The sequence below is a fragment of the Mustela nigripes genome, chromosome 7, assembly GCF_022355385.1.
Source record: "Mustela nigripes isolate SB6536 chromosome 7, MUSNIG.SB6536, whole genome shotgun sequence".
Taxonomy (NCBI): Eukaryota; Metazoa; Chordata; class Mammalia; order Carnivora; family Mustelidae; genus Mustela; species Mustela nigripes.
In genome coordinates this window covers 112,628,695-112,650,311 of record NC_081563.1, presented here as the reverse complement: position 1 = coordinate 112,650,311, position 21,617 = coordinate 112,628,695, and the positions used below count along the sequence as shown (strand labels likewise).

General features: G+C 45.4%; 1 protein-coding gene across 2 annotated transcripts in view; it reads right to left on the bottom strand.

Annotated features, from left to right (window-relative positions):
* LOC132022694 (signal-regulatory protein beta-1-like) overlaps positions 1 to 21,382 on the bottom strand; it is a 39,886-nt gene extending 18,504 nt beyond the window's left edge. The window contains exons 1-6 of one of the 2 annotated variants that reach the window (XM_059407930.1): positions 21,253 to 21,382; positions 17,681 to 18,034; positions 15,716 to 16,036; positions 14,803 to 15,141; positions 8,076 to 8,189; positions 1,851 to 2,482 (exon numbers count right to left, since the gene is read on the bottom strand). In XM_059407930.1, coding sequence (XP_059263913.1) covers positions 2,481 to 2,482; positions 8,076 to 8,189; positions 14,803 to 15,141; positions 15,716 to 16,036; positions 17,681 to 18,034; positions 21,253 to 21,322 — 1,200 coding nt within the window. In that variant the 5' untranslated portion in view covers positions 21,323 to 21,382 and the 3' untranslated portion in view covers positions 1,851 to 2,480. Of the gene's footprint in view, positions 1 to 1,850; positions 2,483 to 8,075; positions 8,190 to 14,802; positions 15,142 to 15,715; positions 16,037 to 17,680; positions 18,035 to 21,252 lie in introns of those variants that run through there. The other variant, XM_059407929.1, reaches the window with a different exon arrangement.
* Between the last annotated feature and the right edge of the window lie 235 nt (positions 21,383 to 21,617).

Here is a 21,617-nt window from a genome sequence, read left to right as displayed (position 1 = left end):
GATTCACCCCTGATATGTGCTGTGTGAAATAGTGGCATCATCTTAGACTCCTCTGATCAGCCTATGATAGTGAACACGATCTCTCTCCTTATGGAGAGAGGCCTGTCCCCAACTCATCTGTTATAGCTCTGCCACCTGCAGATGTAGGTGACTGTGAAACTCATCACCAGTACCTTGAAGCCCAGAAGGAAAGCCACAAATGTAAGGGCAGGCATCTCTGGACTTACCACTAGGCAGAAGGAGACAGGAAATGGGACTCTGTGACTTTAAAGACCTTATGCACTCAGTAGACAAGGGTGACACCCAGTAGCTCAGAGCAGTAGATGTGAGCTTACCTGAGCTTCCAGTGACCCGTGTATGTGGAGGGCTGCTGTGGACAGTAAGAGGTTGGCTTAGGTGGGAGGTTACACCTTATGCTGCACCTTATAGGTTAGGATCCACTCGGACTCCTGCCCCAACACATTCAGCAAATTCAAGCTTTCTAAAGTGTAAGTCCCATCGCTATTCTGCTTGGATGTGAGTTGCTTGGCTCCCTTGAACATAGGACACTTCTCTACCTACGTGAGATGTACATTCTGTGGATAGAATCTCTGCACATGGTAGCTAATAGGCACCAAGTCCAAGGGGAGTGAAGACTGGGACACTGTCACTATAGGGGGAACTGACATATTCCAGAGAAAGCAGAGAATTACTGCAGGAAATCCACCATGGATGCCGGGGGCCTCCTGGAAGATGGGCCATCTGCTCAGAATGAGGAAAATCTGAAAGATATTTAGATACTATAAAATATTATATATTTCAATAAATTTCGTACAGATACACAGTGTAGTTCTAACACTAAACCAAGGGCAGGCATATCTAGATTGTGGTCCTTGCAGTAACCACAGTCAAATGCAAGAGAATGGCAGGTAAGCCACCCATACTATATTTTTCAGCTTGAGGGAAATATGTAACTTTTCCATGGCCAGTTGGATGGCATGGAATGTAGCTGGACTTGAAGAGAACATTACTGAGGAAGACTAGTTTTCCCAGCAGAACATATGGACACACTAATCTCACTGCATTTAATGTAATTAATTCAGGGAGTGGCAAGAAAACACTGGTGGATCTCAGAGAATAAGAGAACAGCAGAGCTGGGGGGTAGACCAGGGCAGACCAGCGAAAGAGTAAGTGCCAGAAGAGTGACTCTTCCCTTCCAGGACAGCTTTTCCAAACAAGACCTGGATATGGATGACACACAAGACCCCTCCTTCTAGTCTCCTGGCCCCCCAGAAGTCATAATAGGAAACCACACTCACTCATTGACTTTCTGTGTGAAGTACAGGTCCCTGACTGCACTGGGGACCCCTCGTGACTGGCCACTGGGCCTCAATCACATTAAACTTAGAAATGGATGAGTAGAATTGTGAAGGCTTGTAGAGGTTCTGTCTGCCTGAGGATCCCTTTGTTTTGATTTAGGAGCAAGTAGGCTTGGCGGCTAACTACATCCATGTTGAGATTTCATCCAAATCCGGAAGCTAACTTGTGGCTACAAGGACTGTGAGTGAAGGGTAGAGAGTCAGAAAACAGGCTACAATAGATACAATGTATATTCTTGAGGTCAGGTTTGTCCCTATACCTCAGAAAGGCCAGTCAGACTTCTAGGCTCAGTTCACCAACTTTTTGGACCATGCAATGCACACTTTGGGTTGCACTTTACCTACTGAATATCCTTTTATTTTTTAGTTTCTTTGGCCTGGTGTTTCAGTTTGGGGGGTTGTGCCATCAAAGAAGAGCATGGTTTGTCAATATGGCTTGATTCAATATGGGGATAGGGTCCATGACTATTAGAAGGGCCAGCTACAAAATCCCAAACTACAAGGTGTTCATGGGTTAAGGGGCATAGTATCCAGTGTATAGTGATGATTTGGTACATGTTTCAGGTTTTGAAAATTTTATTTTTACAAGCCAAGGAAATGGAGTTTCTCAGGCTGTACTCACCATTCACAGACACATAGGTGCGTGGATGAGGTCCATATGCTGTGTCAGGATGCCCTATTACTTGTAAAGATTGATTGATTGATTGATTTTAGAGATGGAGAGAGAGAGCCCGACCCGGGGCTCATTCTCACAACCCTGAGATCATGAGCTGAACCAAAAATGAAGAGCTAGATACTGAACTGACAGAGCCACTGGACACCCACAGATGCCCTCTTGTTCACGTCACACAGTAACAGGTGCCCACATCTTTGGGCTATATTCCACTGATGAGATGGAAGAGTGAGTTTGATTGACCTCTGTGTTTTCTACTTGGTGTATTCAGTGGCAGTGGTTTCCACTGAAACTGTAGATTATTTGCTGTTCTTGCCCATTTTCCAGAACCACAAGACAGGCCCTGCTGGGGAGCGAGCAGACACATTGCAGTCCAGGGTCAAGGTCTCTCCTGCTCTGAATGAAACTGAACTCTCAGGCTGGGGCACCTGGAAGTCTTGACCCGAAGTTCCTGGAAAGAAAATTGGCTTCAGTTCTCATGTTCTTTGTTTTGGTCCAAGATGATGTGAGGGTCTGGTTCTAGTTCAAGGTGGAGACTCATTACATACTCTTTTAGCAACGTGTACTGACACAAATTGATGAAAATTAAAAATTGGGTTGGTATATGGGATAAGGGGAAAGGAACCCATGTACAGAAAGGGTATCTGCATTATGATAGAATGGCCTGGAGCACAGTCGATGCTGTGTAAACAGGGGAACTTGCTGCATAACAAATTACCACAAACTTAATAGTTTAAGAAAACACATATTATTTCATAGTTTCTGTGCACCAGGAGTTTAGGCACAGCTCAGCTTAGCTGTCATACACAAGGGAAGATGATGTGAAGATAAAGGGGAATGCCATGTACAGTTCGAGGATGGTCTGAAGCTACCAGAAGCTAGAAGAGAGGCCTGGAACAGATTCCTCCTCGCAGTTTATAGCAGCGTTAGTTATAATTGCCAAGCTTGAAGGAATCCAAGAAGACCTTCAGTAGGTGAATGGATATAGAAATTGTGGTACATCCTGACAGTGGAATATTATCCAGCACTAAAAAAAATGAGCTAGCAAGTCTTGAAAGGATATGGAGGTAACTTTAATGCTTAGTATTGATTGAAAGGAAAAGTCTGCATACAGCATGATTCCAACTATATGACATTCTGGTAAAGGCAAAATGTGGTGAATGTAAATATATCAGTGATTGCCAGGGGTTAGAGTAGAAGGAGGTTAAAAGGCAGAGCATAGAAGATTCTTAGGGCAATGAAACTACTCCGTAAAATACAATAAAAGTTGATATCAAACCCCTAGACTATGCAATACTAAGCGTGAACCACAATGTGAACTATGGATTTTGAATGCTAATGACATTTCAGTGTAGGTTCATAATTTTAAATAAATGTATCACTCTGGTGGAAGATATTGATAATAGCAGCAGCTGTGATGTGTGGGGATGGGAGTCCCATGGGAAATCTCTGCACCTTCTGCTCAATTCTATTGTGAACCTAAAACTGCTTTAAGATATGAAGTCATACTATCAAAAAAAGTAATCCAGGGGCCCCTGGGTGGCTCAGTGGGTTAAAGCCTCTGCCTTTGGCTCAGGTCATGGTCTCAGGGCCCTGGGATCTAGCTCCGCATTGGGCTCTTTGCTTGGCGGGGAGCCTGCTTCCTCCTCTCTCTCTGCCTGCCTCTCTGCCTTCTTGTGATCTCTCTCTCTCTGTCAAATAAATAAATAGATGTTTAAAAAAAAAAAGCAATCCAAATCAAAGATCATCTAGATTTTCTTCCATGGTATCTACTAGGAATTTTATACTTTTGTGTTTTATGTATGTTTTTTTTTTTTTTAAGATTTTATTTATTTCACCATTTGCTGAAAAGACTGTCTTGGTCCTTCTCAAAGACCGGTTGGCTATATTTATGAGGGTGTATTTCTGGACTTTCTATTCTGTTGCATTGATCTGTGTGTCAGTTCTTTCACCAATACCACTGTTTCAATTACTGTAGCTTTCTTGGAAGTCTTATAATCCAATGGTATCAATCTTGAGTTGGCTATTCTAGGTATTTGGACCAACAGCCTTGGGGAAGAGACTCCACAGCTCATTTAACATTTTCAGCAAGTAGAGACAGAAATTCATAGTTCTCTGGAGAGCCTGCAGGATTCAGCTTCCATCACTGACCCAGAGAGACCTCTAGTGACCAATTCTGGCCAATATTCCATGAGCACAAAAACTGCAAATTTTTACATTGAATTATCTTTGGATGGAAGCATTGTAGATTCTTGTCCCGCTTTATAATTTCATGTTCTCCAACATTTGTTGTCCTTTGAGAGGTAGCATCTCTATGATGGTAGTAAATTGAAAAGACACGTTCTTTGTTCTTAGTGGTTGGGGGATGAGAGTTCTGATGTGTGTGCTGTGCTCAGGCCTGTGGCCATTAGCGTGCACCCATTCCCAGAACAAAAGTGTGTGGGACAGACACAGCCATTGGGAGTTATTGTGAGCTGGGAACCCTTCCAATTTAGTTATGTAAATGCTGGGGAGGACAGAAAAATTCTCTCCCCAAGAAATTCTAGGTAAACAGGTGAAAAGAGCACAGAAAACAGGCATAGGGGTGTCCCCAGCAGATACACCTGAGGACCCATTCCCCTGTAAATGCCAGCAGCAGTGTCAGGAGTAGGGATGGGGGATCCAGACAAGATAGTGGGGAAGTAGGAGGAGATGCCATTTCAACCTGTACCCTAAAGTGAGCTGATTACCCCTGCTGACATAGAGGCTCAAAGACATGGTGTGGAAAAAGGTTAGAGTTTTGGAGATGGTGATGATTTTTGTCTTCGAGGATGGAAGGGGCTCCATCACCATGTTGATGAGACACTGGATGTGGCAAGGTCCCAGGCTTGACCTTGGGCATGGGGGATTTCCTCAGCTGAGGCCATCTCAAAGAGGGATGACAGCTGAGGGCCATCTCCTCATGCCTGGTGTATCACAGCATCCACCACCCTCTGCAGAGCCCCTTCCACCCAACTTGATTGGGAACAGGACACAGATTAACTTCATCCACCACTGAGGTCTTAAAGCTACCCTACTTCAAGCACGCAGAGTTCCCTGACTCCACCTGATCTAACCTGGGCTTCACTAATTGGAAACATTTAGAGTGAATATCATGGGGGACTGAGAAGCAGGTTCTTCTGGGATCTCTGGGAGTCAGGCTTTGGAGTGAGCTCTAGCAGAGGACAGAGGACAGAGAAAGGAAGAGGAACCTTAGACCTGTGAAGTAAGATAAAATCTGGGTATAGAAACGCAGATATCTCCCTATCACACATTTCCTCGAATTGCCCTCCAAGGGGCAGTGATCCAGCTGAGGACAAGATGTTGACTTTTTTTTTTTTTTTAGAATAGAGTTACATTTTTGGAACAGTTTTACATTTGGAGAAAAGCTGAGACAATCACACAGAGTTCCAATATATAGGTGCATACAGTTTCCCCTATTTATAGCATTTTACAGTAATTTGTTGCATCTGTTATAATTAGTGAACCAATATTGGGGCATTGTTATTAACCAAAATCTATAGTTTAATTTTGTCTTAGCTTGGGCCACTATAACAAAACAGCATAAACTGGATGCCTCAAAATAACAGAAACTTATTTCTCATAGTCCTGGAGGCTGGAAGTCCAAGATCAGGGTTGTGATGAGATCTCTCTTTGAAGTTGCAGACTGCCAACAACTTGTATTTTCACCAGGTGGATGGAGTGAGCTGCCTGTCTGGCCTCTTTTCATGAAGGCAATGATCCCCTTCATGAGGACTCCACCCTCATGATCTCATTATCTGCAAAGTCCCCACCTCCAAATCCCATGAGCATTTGAGAGATACAACTATTTAGTCCAGAAGAGATTTCCTTAATTTTCACTCCATGTCCCTTTATGTCCTAGAATTCCATGCAGGGTACCACATTACATGTCCTTGTCATGTCTCTCTAGGCTCCTTTCAGCTGTGAGAGCTTCTTGGACTTTCCTTGATAGCAACAGCCTGACAGTTTTGCATGCTGCTCAGGTATATGGTGGAATGTCCCTCATTGCAATTTGTCTGATGCTTTTCTCATACACAGACTGGGGGAGTGGTTTTGGGGAGGAAGGTCACAGAGGAAAAGTGTTGTTTTCATCACAATATATCAGAGAGCACACTGTGGCCGTGGTTTATGAGTATTGGTGAACTCATGATCATGTGGCTGGACTGTATTTGTCAGATGTTCCCTCTGTAGTTTAATTAGGTTATGAGCTGTGGGAACACAGAGTGAGAGAAAGGAACTGATATTTTATACAGGGTGGTTTATGGAAGGGACTTTTTAATAAAGTGACGTTTAAAAAGAGCTTCAAAGAGGGAGAGAGTGTCATGCAGATCTTTAGGGGAAGAAGCAGAGGAAAGACACAGTTTGACTTCCATTGCCACGGAATCACTGTAGCTGAACCTGGAGAGCCTGTAAGAGATGAAGAATGGTCCAGGAAGGTGTGCTGGTGGCCAGGACCAGGGAGCAGCCTTGGGGTTAGCAGTGTACAGATTCTGGGTATAGCTCACTGGTTTGGGGAGGAGGCTTGCACTCACACCTGAGAGCTTCTCAGGAATTTTATAAGCAAGTTGTTAAACACTGTTAGCTTGCGTTGATCACATCAGGAGTGTTGACAACACAAAGTCCACAAGTACTACAAATCAGGCTTCTTTTCCTTTCCCTGAGTAGATTACTTCACATTTACCATATTGCCACTGCACACAGCATTCTGAAGGCAGAATTGAATATGGCATATAAAGTAAGAAAATCAAGGATGGCTCCAGACTTCTGGACTGCCACCTTATGTTCATGAGCAGTGGGGCTGGGAAGAAAGAAGGGGACAGAAGAGCTAGTGTTCCCATCACAGGGAAGAGGGCATTTTGTCCCTGGAACTGAGGAGTAGGACATGTAGGCAAAGGGAAAGAGAATCATTTCTCTTATTCAAACCAGGATGAGATTCATCTTATTTAAGACCCAGTGAAGAACCTCACCAAGGCTAGAATGTCTAGGGGTTGGAATAAATAACCCCCAACATGGACATGAGCATGTAGTTCATGGCCATAGTCCCCAGAAGATGAATGATAGACACCTGGTAAGTGTAGATGTGACATACCCATACTCAGGCACATAAACATGCATCAGTCCCCAGAGAAATTTCCTATGGCCCCTCTGAGGACCTGGTATGAAGACCCAGCTCTGAGGGCATCAAGGATTGTGAGAAGGAGCAGAAGGGACTGTGGGAAGGTGGTCTCTGGAAGAAGGCGGCATTTGGGGCAGAGTTGGGAAGCTTTTAGTTGTTCCTTTTCTTTAACTGGGCCCCTCAAGGAAGGAAGGAGGCAGCAGAGACTGAGGGTGACATGTAGTAGGAGAGGAAGGGAGAAGTTGTGGGGCCCATGTTCACAGTTGATTATAGGCTCAACATTCAAGAAATATTCCCCATGTGTCTCTTATGTCCTCGGTGCTATTTTCCTCCTGGGACACCTGTTGTGAAAGGACAGGCAGCCCCTGATAAAGGACTCTGCCACTTTAGCCTTCCTCCCTTCCTCCCTTAGGGCTTGATCCCCTCTCTCCATCACCTCCATCACCTCCAGTATGTCCCACAGAGGATCAGATTGGAAAAAGTCCTGAGAGCAGCCCTCTGGCACCTGTCAGCATTCCTCTAAATGGAGAAATCTTGTGCCCAAAGGAGACCCAGTTCTTCGTTATCTAGTGATGGTTTCCAAGGGATCCTCCCACCCAGCTGCCTCTCATTCAGCCTCTCTGCCCACTTCCGTCCCAGAATCCCTAGGACTCTGTCCACACTTTTTGATAGCCTTTGACCCTGCCCACATTTTATAGGCTAAATGCCCCCTCCCCCAACACCTCAGGGAATTGGAACCCTGAGACTCCCAAGGGTATCAAGGAAGGTGTGTCACATGTTCTTTACTGCAGGTGGGCACTGACCCTGTGTGACCTGTGAGCTGTCCCTCTTCCTGACCTGGTTCTTTCTGGGACTAACCATGGCCGGCCCTCCCTGACCCACAACTTACAATTGGGTGCTCGCTTCTTGTAGACATAGATGGCAGAGATAGTGATGAGCAGCAGCAGCAGCAGCTTCGGGCCCAGGGTGACAGCTATCAGGATTGGAGTAGATGGCCTTGAATCTGGAAAAGAAGGGATAGGAGGCAACATCAGAGGGGGGCACCTTGGAGTCCATTACCCAGGTCCTCTACTTAATCTGAAGTGACTCAGTCTTATCAGCATTCTGAGGCTCATGAATTCTTCCCCTGCTCAAGGCAGAATTCGGGGTTAGACATTCCTCACCTCAGTCACCCTTTTCACACTGCCAGGTGTCCTTCTTGAGGGAAGAGGTGGGGAGAACGAGCACTCAGGAATGGGTAAGTTTGGTTTACTGAATTGGTTCTCACACCCAGTGGGGCAGGTCACACAGCCTCTTTCTGATGAGCCAACAGGCTCCTAGTTTACAGATGGTGGGCAGATGAGGTGGATAAGACCCAGGGAACCCCCTCACTGCTGGCCTGCAGGATGACTCTGAGACCTTGTCTTTGGCCCAGGACAAAGCCAAACTCTCTGGGCCATACAGTCAAATGTCTTCCTGGCCTCAAGTGGAGTGAGAACAGACGTCACGGTCAGTTGGGGATAAGGCTGCACTGCTTTGCTCCACGCACATGGTTTGACGACTCCCATGTACAGAGGTGAGGAGGGGGTCCTCAGGATAACCTGACCTCAGGAGACCTGCTGGGTCTAATATCCTGGGGAATCAAGGAAATGGGGTCTAATGCTCAGGAGAGTTTCAAACACCATCAGGCCACCTGAACCCCACTGCCACTGTCGGCTGACGTCTGTCTCTTGGACATAGACTGTTGATCTGAAAGAACAGCTTCCAATACTTTTTATATTCTAAATTTTTAATTTTACATAATGATAAAATTTATAAAACTTAAAACTGTTACAAAATATTTTAAAAATTATTTATTCCATTGTTTACCTAGGTAATATGAAAAAATTTAAATGATTTTGTAAATTCCTAGCAGGTTTCTGGTTATTATATGGAACTGTGAAAAGAGTCTTTGAGTCAAAAAGTTTAAAATGCTGTCTTGATTGCTTTAGTACTCAAAATAAAGAGCTTGGGAAGTGAAATACTAGCTAACATTTGATATTTTAGGGATAATGTGATGAGTATCCCTTTTTTTTAATTTTTATTAATTTATTTATTTTCAGCATAACAGTATTCATTATTTTTTTTAACCACACCCAGTGCTCCATGCAATCCGTGCCCTCTATAATACCCACCACCTGGAACCCCGACCTCCCACCCCCCGACACTTCAAACCCCTCAGATTGTTTTTCAGAATCCATAGTCTCTCATGATTCAATTCCCCTTCCAATTTACCCTAACTCCCTTCTCCTCTCTAATACCTCTTGTCCTCCATGTTATTTGTTATGCTCCACAAATAAGTAAAACCACATGATAATTGACTCTCTCTGCTTGACTTATTTCACTCAGCATAATCTCTTCCAGTCCCGTCCATGTTGCTACAAAAGTTGGGTATTCATCCTTTCTGATGGAGGCATAATACTCCATAGTGTATATGGACCACATCTTCCTTATCCATTCGTCCGTTGAAGGGCATCTTGATTCTTTCCATATTTTCGCGACCGTGGCCATTGCTGCTATAAACATTGGGGTACAGATGGCCCTTCTTTTCACGACATCTGTATCTTTGGCGTAAATACCCAGGAGTGCAATTGCAGGGTCATAGGGAAGTTCTATTTTTAATTTCTTGAGGAATCTCCACACTGTTCTCCAAAGAGGCTGCACCAACTTGCATTCCCACCAACAGTGGAAGAAGGTTCCCCTTTCTCCACATCCTCTCCAACACATGTTGTTTCCTGTCTTGTTAATTTTGGCCATTCTAACTGGTGTAAGGTGATATCTCAATGTGGTTTTAATTTGAATCTCCCTGAGGGCTAGTGATGATGAACATTTTTTCATGTGTCTGATAGCCATTTGTATATCTTCATTGGAGAAGTGTCTGTTCATATTTTCTGCCCATTTTTTGATATGATTGTCTGTTTTGTGCGTGTTGAGTTTGAGGAGTTCATGGTCCTCTCAATTGATGCAGAAAAAGCATTTGACAAAATCCAGCATCCGTTCCTGATTAGAACACTTCAAAATATAGGGATAGAGGGAACATTCCTGAACCTCATCAAATCTCTTTATGAAAGACCCACAGCAAATATCATCCTCAATGGGAAAAAGCTTGCAGCTTTCCCGTTGAGATCAGGAACACGACAAGGATGCCCACTTTCACCACTCTTGTTCAACATAGTATTAGAAGTCCTAGCAATAGCAATCAGACAACAAAGAGAAATAAAAGGTATCCAAATTGGCAACGAAGAAATCAAACTCTCTCTCTTCACAGATGACATGATACTTCATATGGAAAACCCAAAAGACTCCACCCCCAAACTACTAGAACAAATACAGCAATTCAGCAACATGGCAGGATACAAAGTCAATGTGCAGAAATCAGTGGCTTTCTTATACACTAATAATGAAAATACAGAAAGGGAAATTAGAGAATCGATTCCATTTCCTATAGCACCAAGAACCACAAGATACCTGGGAATAAACCTAACCAAAGAGGTAAAGATCTTAGTTGAGGAACTATAGAACACTCATGAAAGAAATCGAAGAAGACACAAAAAGATGGAAGACCATTCCATGCTCTTGGGTCGGAAGAATAAACATTGTGACAATGTCTATACTGCCTAGAGCAAAATTCCACTGGTATTCTTCAAAGAGCTGGAGCAAATAATCCAAAAATTTGTATGGAATCAGAAGAGACCCCGAATCGCTAGGGAAATGTTGAAAAACAAAAATAAAACTGGGGGCATCACGTTACCTGATTTCAAGCTTTACTACAAAGCTGTGATCACCAAGACAGCATGGCACTGGCATAAAAACAGACACATAGACCAGTGGAACAGAGTAGAGAGCCCAGATATGGACCCTCAACTCTACGGTCAATTAATATTCGACAAAACAGGATAAAATATACAGTGGAAAAAAGACAGTCTCTTCAATAAATGGTGCTGGGAAAACTGGGAAGCTATATGTAGAAGAACGAAACTCGACCATTCTCTTACACCATACACAAAGATAAACTCAAAATGGATAAAAGACCTCAGTGTGAGACAGGAATCCATCGGAATCCTAGAGAAGAACATAGGTAGTAATCTCTTCGATATCAGCCATAGCAACTTCTTTCAAGATATGTCTCCAAAGGCAAAGGAAACAAAAGCTAAAATAAACTTTTGGGACTTCATCAAAATCAAAAGCTTCTGCACAGCAAAGGAAACAGTCAAAAAAACGAAGAGGCAACCCACAGAATGAGAGAAGATATTTGCAAATGACAGTACAGACAAAAGGTTGAGATCCAGGATCTATAATGAACTCCTCAAACTCAGCTTCCAATTTTTTGACTTTATACAATGACCCATTTTTTATTTTATATTTGAGTTTTAAAAATCCAAATATTTTTTGAAATATGTAGAGCAATCTTAAAAGAAGGAGTAGGTCCTCAGCATATTTGCCCCTGGCATGTTAGAGGATGTCAGTTCTCTGCTTTGGGGCCCCTGGACATTTTCTGAGTTGAAAGAGCTTTATTGGCCATGTTTGTACCTGTTTCTAGAGGGGAGCCAGCAGGAGAAGCCTTGAGAAAGTGGGGGTACAGAGGCTAAACAATTCCTCTCCATTTAAAACAACTCACGAAGAGCAGGCAGCTTGCTTGCCCACTGTCTGGCTGAGTCTTGCCGTCCTGAATTGTGTCAACATCTCCCTCTGCCAGTCCTGCCTCCTTCACTCTCACACGCAGGATCAGGCAGCAACCCCACAGTGAGCTTTCTCTCTTCTCATATCATCCGAGAGTCTCCCTCCCTGGGTCACCTGATGTGTGGAGTTTATCTGGTTGGGGCCTGGAAAGCCAACTCTAATGGGCCCATTTGGACTGGGGTCTCTTTCTGCCAGCTGGTCATGAGGCCCCCAGCCCTGTGGGAGGTAGAGCAGGGTAGGTGTCGGCTTGCCCTGCCCTTGTCACTGCTGAAGCCTCACCACGTTGACCTGGGCTGGTGTAAGCAGAAGCAGGGAGTATCCTAACATTCTGGAAATGATGTGATAATTACAAGAACTAAGGGTTGGGTGGCTGTTGCAGGGCATCAACCATTTGGAGAAAGTGCAAAGCGAAGACTGATCACATGTGAAAGGTTATGTGTGAATGTCAGGGGACTTCTGAGTAACACTGCAGACTCTTACCTCTAGAGCTGGAGGACAGAAAAAGCTGAGGACACAGTTGGGTCCAACATAAACATAAGAGTATCAGTGCTACAGAGAGGACTGAATTCTCAGCTACACCGTACCTACTGTGCTCGAGTGGGGCCCTGATGGGGAATTACGGGAGATGGATACCAAGATGTGGGATAGGGACACTGGGCCCAAGACTTTCAAAGCCCTCTGGGCACTTTTTAATGTGCTGCTGAGTACAAGACAGAGGCTTAACTACTCATCTTCAAATATAGCCTCTCAACCCAAAGGAAAAACAACAAAAGGACAGTAATAAATTCTATGGAAAACTGGTTCTCGGTAGTCCTTGAAGAGCAATGCCCAAACTGCAGAATCTCTGGAGACAAAAGAGAAAAATCTCCACGTCCAAATGCACATCCCCTTATGCCATTCCCCTGCCACCTCCACCAAGCGCAGGAAAGGGCAGGAGATGGTATGGACTCATCTATCTCTCCCACCTCTCCTGGCTCAGTAGAAGCCTGCCCCCTGGAACTCATGTGAGGTCCACCCATGGAGGGCTCTGAAAAGTGGAAGAGGAAGGCAACTGGGCTAGTTGCTTCCATTCTGGAGGAGGAACCTACACCAGGTATCCTGGGTCCACACTCCCAATTTCCCAAGACCAGAGGAGGCCCAGGTGTGGCCTCCTTGAACAAAGAATAGTCTAGACTTGATAATATTTTTCTCATTCCAAAAAAAAAAAAAAATGAGGAGGAGCAAAATAAGCCCAAAACAAGAGAAGGAAATAAAGAGGAGAAAAAGTAAAGAGATTAACAACAAACAATAGAGAATATCACTGAAATGAACGTGAGTTCTTTGAGAAGACTGATAAATTTGAAAAACCTCTAGCCGTTGTGACAATGAAAAAAAAAAAAAAAGAGAGAGGATTGACACATTTCCAATATCAGGGATGAAACGGGATACCCTACAGACATCACAAGGATTACTAGGTAATACTATAAAAAGATCTATGTGCAGAAATTTGACAACACAGAGAAAAAGACCACATTTCTCAAAAGCACAGCCTACCACAAGCATCCAATATGAAATGAAGAATTTGATTAGCCCCAGATATTCAGATTCTATTCAGAAATAAAAAAATCGGGCGTCTGGGTGGCTCAGTGGGTTAAACCTCTGCCTTCGGCTCAGGTCATGAACCCATGGTCCTGCGATGGAATCCTACATTGGGGCTCAGTGCTCAGCAGGGAGTTTCTTCCACCTCTCTCTCTCTCTCTCTCTCTGTTTGCCTCTCTGCCTACTTGTGATCTCTCTCTCTCTGTGAAATAAATTTTAAAAATTGGAAAAAAATCATGGGGACCCTGGTATTTCACATGAAAATTCTTTTAAACATTTACAGGTGAATTAAAACCAAGTTAGGTCCATAAAATAAAGTTAATAGGAGCTTTGGAAAATTGGAATGTATACTCCATTTTAGATGATACTGGAATTATTGTTAATTTTACTAAGCGTGTGATAGTATTGGTTTTATAGAAAGAACCATGTCATTAATCACATGACCACACAAGTGTGGACTCCATTTGGAGCTGGATGTGGATCCATGACTAAGTCATTAGTGGACGCAATTAGGCAACTTCTGCATACCTCTATTCCCAATTTTAAGGGAAATTGTTCCTTTTCTCCTTCCTATCTCTAGTCAACTGGCCAACAGTGACATGAACACTTGGTGGCCCAGTGTTGACTCAGAATACTGTCATTGGGCACCTTAGAAGGAACATGGACCTTTGAAAGATCTTCTGGAACAAAGACTCCTGGAAAACTGGCTTGACCTCTTCCTGATGTTACACGAGAGAGAAATAAGGAATGCGTTAGTTGTAGAAAGGGGACTCCTTAGTTCTTTGGGACAATGCTCCCCTGCTATAATTAATCCCCCACTTTTTTTGCACAGGTTGCTGGTCCATCTTCAGGGACTCAGGTTTCCCTCGACTAGCTTAGCTCATCAGCTGTACTAAGGGCAGAAAATGTTCATCATCTGTCCTCATTGTTCCCTGAGTCCCTTCTGTAAAATTCCCAGTCACAGGGTTGGTTAAGCAGGAAAGGAGACCAGAAATGAGTTGTCATTGGCATAATGTAAATGTACTGTGAGCAACCATGACTATTGCTGATCTGCTGTCACAAATAAAGGGAGAGAGGAGACCCCAGGTGTGACCACACATGGTCACCCGGGATCCTGGTCAAGACTCAAAACTCCAGGTCCTGAAGGTCCCTTTGGAATTTCAGAGTGCAAAGTGCAGACATTTTCTGCCATGATGATGGAAAAGCATAAAATGGATAGAGATCATGCCAGGTGGGAAATAACAGGGGGACGGGGTGTCTGGCCAGGCATAGTGACTTAATCATTGTCAGGTGAAGGAACAGGGAGCAGGACACATGAAATAGGATCACTGAGGTCTCACCCTGGGTTTTATGGGTTTCCTGGTCCTTCTGGTGGGCTGAGGCAACAAGGGTATGGTTTCTGGTGACCGCGGGCTGCCCGTCATGCTGCACCAGGCAGGTGAACACAATGCCTTCCCTGTGGGCAGATGAGTTCACCAGGAGCCAGCTTGTCCAGTTAAAGGTCCCATCCTTGTTCTCTATGAGGTTTGAGGCCCTTGAGGCCATTTCTGTTCGGGACACGTTGCCATTCTCTAACCAGGTCAGCTGGAGGCGCTGGGGGTAGAACTTCTTCACTTGGCAAGTGACCTTCACCTGGTCCCCTGACACGGGCTGCTGGGAAACCTCCAAGGTGGGTGGAACTGAAACAGCACAGGGCAGAAGCTCTCACCTTATGGAACAGACAGGAACAGTTATCTCCCCCCCACACACAGCAAGAGAGTCACCCAGAACAGGGCTAGGCATACAGCTGGTGCTCTAACACTGAGAGTAGTCTTTGCATATGGATGAATCCCTAAGCACAGTGCCCAGCACACAGTAGGTGCTCAAGGAATGATGGCTCCTCATAGGCTAAGACTGACTGAAATCAAGATTCTCATCCCCATGCATACAGTTGGAATAGAATAACTGTAGCAAAACAAATGACCCCACCAAGCACACTGTGGCATAAAGTACAGCAGGTGCTCAATAATTGGAATTGCTACGGTAAAGTAAGGGATACTACCGAGCGCAGTAATTGGCACATGGTAGGTGTTCACCACCCAGCGGCCATGGAAACAGTAGGAGGGGACAGCACATATAGGTGCAGGTAACCTGGAGGGTCTGCCAGGGGTCAGATCCAGGAAATGGAGGGCCTGGGGCAGGAAGCAGGGGAGGGGCATGCTCAGGGGCTTGGGGGCCAGACCCAGGCTGGGGCTGGGGAGGAGGGGCATCTACCTCGGAGGACCTCAGACAGGTTGGCAGTCGCACGAAGAGGAGGGCCCCCCTGCAGGGTCACGTGGGTCACCTCGCAGATGACCTGGGAGTGAACATCCCCCGGGGCCAGCACCAGTCTGGTTGTGCTGGAGATGCTGTAGGACGTTCTGTCTCCCTCTGGGTCCACGCTGGTCTGGGAGGCTGCCAGCTCATTCCCGTTTCTGAACCATCTCAGGGTGATGTTTCTGGGAAAGAAGCCATGGGACTTACAGGCGAAGTTCACTGTCTGCTCCGGAGAGGCCCTGGCCGTGGGGCCCGACACCATTGGGGGAGATGGTTTGGCTACAAAAGAACATTTTTGAACAGTCATCATGACTATGGTCCTCAGCATTCAGGATATGTGTGAGATGCTGTGGAGAACCTGCTGTCCTTCTGAGAGTGTGCGGAGGGCGGTGTTCTCCTCTTCACACAGAAGAAGCCATTAAATACCATAGCTCAACACTGAGTCGGAGGCAGGGCCCAGGTGCAGTTCTAGGCCCCTTTTTCTTCCATGCCAGGTGACTTCCCACCAATCTGGGCACAAGAAGGACGTTTCTGATGGGTCTGAGTGTTGGCATCAACTGCTCCTAGCTGCCTTCCTGGAAATTTCACTGAGGTCAGAGAGCATGTGCAGCAGTCAACGCAGGGGACAGGGGACCCCCAAGAAAGCCGCAACCAGCTGGCCAGCTGAACACAAGTGGGGCTGTGGCAAAGCGTGGCTCCTCCTCTGTGACATGGGATAGGAGAGATTTCTCCTTCTGGGGTTGCAGGGAGGGGCGAGTAAGGGAATGTAAGCAGTTTTGCTTGGAATTTCTCACTGGAAATGCAGATGGAAAAGAGCAGATGAATCAGAAAGTCAAGCAGAGAGAGTCAGTTAACATATGGTTTCACTTATTTGTGGAGCATAACAAATAGCATGGAGGACATGGGGAATTAGAGAGGAGAAGGGAGTTGGGGGAAATTGGAAGGATAGGTGAACCATGAGAGACTATGGACCCTGAAAAACAATCTGAGGGTTTTGAAGGGGCGGGAGGTGGGAGGTCGGGGTACCAATTGGTGGGTATTATAGAGGGCACGGATTGCATGGAGCACTGGGTGTGGTGCAAAAACAAAAACAAACAAACAAACAAACAAACAAAAACCCCAAAAATTAAAAAAAAAACAGAAAAGAAAGAAGATCCTAAAAGTTCTCATCAAAAAAAAAAAAAAAAAGAAGAAGAAGAAGAAGAAGAAGAAGAAGAAGAAGAAGAAGAAGAAAGTGGCTGACAGTAACCCCAGTCTCATTACTGTGTAAAAATTCCCTCTGAATATTCTTCTCCAGCCCTAATACAGAGAGCCTACTTGCCCCTGTTCTGCATCATGGCTTTGGAAATAATTCCCTGTGATCCCTTACCTGTAAAATAAAGACAGATTTATGAGGAAACTTCCCCGGGATGATCTTTGTCTGTCCCTCACCAAGGAGCCAAGCTCCTTTGGTCCTGTTACAATGGGACTGCTCCTTACTGGTCATTGCATCCCAGGGGGACTTCCTGTGGCCTCCAGCTGTTTCATTCACAACAGAGCAAATGTCCCACCTTCTCCAGCCTGACAGTGACAGCCACCCTCCTTTTCCATCTGACTTTCTCACTGCAAGTGGTTATGTGGAGGGGTCCCTCCAGGTGTTCAGACATGTTGACTGGACAAACACCAGATGGAAGATGTGGGGTCCCGACAACTGAGTCTAGAATATGAACTCTCGCTCACAGAGCTGAACGCCCTCCAGGATGTGCCTCCCAGTCATCCTTAGTCTGCAGAGCCAGGAATGGAATGCCCGGTGTTGTTGGGATTTCTAAAGTTGGAGACACCCACCACAACGCCTGATTCTTAGCTGTTGGTCAGATAATGGAGGGCATTCTTATTGGCTTGTTGTCACAACCACGGGACAAATGAGGCCCAGGCTGTACTCACCACTCACAGTGACCTGGGTGCCTGGTCCAGACTTAAACTCCACATCAGGGGTCCCTCTCTGGAACTTCACACAGTAGTAGGTTCCGGTGTCTGCTGGGGTGATGTTACTGATGCGGATGGAAAAGTCCGTGTTGTTTCTCCTTGTGGAGTCAGAAACTTTTGCTACTCGGGGGAAGTGGCCTCCTTTGAAACTGAAGATTAACTCCCGGCCTGGCCCTGTCCCCCTGAACCACTGAGTCGGCCCTATGGGGAGCAGGAAGGTCACGGTGCAGCGCAGAGTGGCTGTCTGTCCGGCTGCGACAGACACGGACTTGTCAGGCTGGATCACCTGCAGCCCCGCCTCACCGGCCACACCTGGAGGGAAAACAGAGCAGGTGTCTCCACATCCTGCCGTGATCCCGTATGTCTCCTCACGAGTTTACGCACAACAGCTCCCTGACCAAGTGCGCACCAGGAGTGGCCCTCCCCCGGAGCCTGTATTGAGACACCCCATCACAACTGAGGAAACGAAACAAAGACACAGAGAGGCTCAGTGATGTGGCACAGAGCAGGTTTGAATTCGCAGCTGGATTTCCTGTATTGGTGACTAGCTAGTCTCTGGAGACATCAAGAAACAGAAACTCTTTCCTTCTTACGTTAAGTGTCTTCAAAACTGGGCAGCGACAGAAATCAGAGAAGCAGGCTGCTGGTGCATCATACAAAATTGTTCTTTTTCATTTCTTTCCTTCTCCTCAGGGAGGAAATTTGTGGTTCACCCTTGCAACATGTGAGTTGGTAAAACCCATGCACTTAGCGGTATTTGCAACCAAGCATGCCTCTTAAAGAGGACAGGTATTACAGGCAGGTCCTAGGTGTGCCAAGAACAATACGTACTTTGGTTTCAAGTCTGGAGAAGACTGGGGTCAAGATGCTGAACTGCTAGGAGAATAATGGGAAGTAACAGGAATGCACCATGGAGGGAAACATGGAGGGAAAATGGGAGGGGAGAGGGAAGAGGATCAGGTGGTCTTGAGGAGCCAAGGAAAGGTGAAATAGCTACCATTTGTGTATCTGTAATCCCCTTATTACTATTTCTGGCCCAGGCCTTGCCTCTGAGCTATGCTTTGTAGGTTCAAACACCATCCGACCTTTTTCTTAGCTAGGAGTAAATCTCTCACAGTTAACATGTCCTAAACTGAACTCAGTTCCCCACACACCTTTGCACATCCCAGCAGAGGCACCTTTATTTTCCTCGATGCTTATTGTCCCGACCCTTGGGTACCTTTCCTTCCCACCTCAATTATGCACCAGGACATCCTAATGGCTCCCCTACTGCAGGCACCCACAGTCTGACCTCTTCCCCTTTTCTCTGCTGGCTGCTGTCTTGCTGCAAACCACTTTTCCTTGTTCTCATGGATGCACTGAGCTCTTGAGGGCTCTAGATGCTTCTCTCTATGTCCTGTGGCACTCCATTCTCAACCAAATGTTAGAATGAAACTCATGTCAGATTGTGTCACTTCTGTCTTCAAAACCTTACATAGGTACCATTTCTTTCAGAATAAAACCCCAAATCCTTGAACAGAGCAAGAGGATTCTGCTCTCATGCTGTTCCCATGCTATTTGGGAAGGCTCTTCCCCCAGAAAATCACATGGCTCACTCCCCTGCCTTCTTACAATCTTTGCTCCAGGCTACCTGTTTAAGTACATCCCACCCTAGCATTCTCCAATTGTCATATCCAGCTGTACTGTCCTGTTTTTTTCCCTTAACGCTCCTCACTTTCTGTATCCTGTTACTTACTGATTTATTGCATCTATAGTTTCCTGTCCTTCCCTCCACTATGATACAACTTCTACGAGGGCAACTACTTTGCCTCTTTTATTCATCAATATGCCCTACATTAATATAACTGTTCTTATCACCTAGTAGATATATAGTTAATATTTGTATAATGTGTAAGTGCCCAATGTGACCCCTTTCTGATACCAGGAACTCTATTTTCAGCAAAGAATTTCTCAGGACTGTATATCAGAACCTGAGTTTCCCACATAGATGACTTGGAGGAAATAAACACTTGCATATACCCAGAATACAAACCACAAACGTTCTTCACCACACCACTCCCTTCCCCACACTGATTGGAAGATCTGCAGAAATATCATGGGATGGATGTGGGGTCATAGGGTTTGAAAAGAGCAATGATTAGACCTGTGAGATCTAGAATCGGACTGCCTAGGTTCAAATCCTAGCCCTCCCACTTATACTCAGTGACCTTGGCCTTTCCTGTGTCTTCTTTTCTTATCTCCAAGGTAGAAGTGAGAGGAATGTCTACTTTGGATACAAAGATTGCATTACGTAATAGACATAGGTATTTCCAGGTGTGTGTGTGGCACATGGTGAGTGCTCAGGAATTTAGAAGGTTATCACTCAGGAGATTTCCGGAGGCACGGAGGCATCAGTGGATACCAGATAATTGGGATTGGGATAGGAAAATGTATATAATTACAGATGCAGATCACACAGGCAGGAGTCTCTGAATTTGTGACTGTTCTTTACTCAACCACTTGAATCCAGCATGGAGGCATTTCCAACGTAGTAATGCACAAGGTTCTACTCATTTTACCAAGAGAGAAGTTTGTTTAACTTGAGAGCTTGGTGAGGGGTGAGAGGTAGGTTTAGAGAATTAAAAAGGAGGATGAGTAGCTCAGAGTCAGGGAACCAAACATCTGTCCAATGTGCATTTCACGCAGAAGTGAAATTATTATGAGGAGAAAAAGCAAAGTGTTTTAAGTGTTTTTAAAAATCCCATGTGTGTGCACACAGACACATGTGGACCTTTCCCTATGCCCATTCCTATGCACACATGCATGTACGCACACACAAAGAGGTAAATGTATTCCCTGTGTATGTACAGTGTGGCCCAGCATGCTAGTATATTGATTGTTTTGAGGATTAAATGAAATTATAGTATATGTTAAACTTCAGTAATAATTTTGGCACCTTGAAAACATGCAGCACATCATCAACAAGAGTTTAAGAATACACACAGCACAGTGGAACTCTGAAGACCTCTGCGTGTGCTGTGTGATGGCTCTTCTACTGTTTGCCTCTCTGTGTTTCTGATGTTTCTGCACTTGGCCTCCACTGAGGAACCAGGCAGAATAACATGGTTAACAGGGTGAACTGTGGAGCTCACTGGGTTGGACATGAACCCCAGCTGCTCCAGGTACTTTAGTAGTTGACTCTGGGCTGGTGGCTCTCTCTGCCTTGGTTTCCCCATCTGCGATCAGGAGTATAGTCATAGATTTCAGGCAGGGATGTTGTGAGGATTAGATCAATGAACATGCACAAAGCTGTCATTGTTACCCACTGAAGCATTGATTCTTTGGTTGCCGGTGGTAACCAGCTACAAGTGATGGATCCCCAGAGGAAATGCTCAGATCCCTGATTTCAAGCTCAGATGAGATCCAGTCCTTGGCTTTCTGTGGAGGGTGTGAGTAGCACACCTGTGTTTATGTGGAGGCCCTAAATGCCCACGGGCAAAGAGAGATTGAGGAGGTAGGGAAAGGGGAGTCTCCCTCAAGGCAATGCTCACCTGTGAGTCCCCACAGCAGAGCCAGCAGCAGATGAGGAGGAGGGCAGGGTCCGGAGGCAGGGGCCCACATTGTGGAGGCTTGAGGGTCCTGCTCACTGCAAATGTGTGTGCTAGGGCGATGGGGCCTCTGTTCTGTGGGGAGGAACAGCCCGCCCCTCTCGTGATGGAAGAGGAAGGAAGCATCTATAATGCAGTGACACAGCTGTGAGGCAGCGATCTGCTTCTGGATTGTGAAACAGACTTTGGGTAGAGAGGCCTCACATGGTGTTAGGGACCTCTTCTTCCATTTTGGGTTCTCTGTGTGTGTGTGTGTGTGTGTTTTCTTTATTTGAATCTATTTATTTTCAGCATAATAGTATTCATTA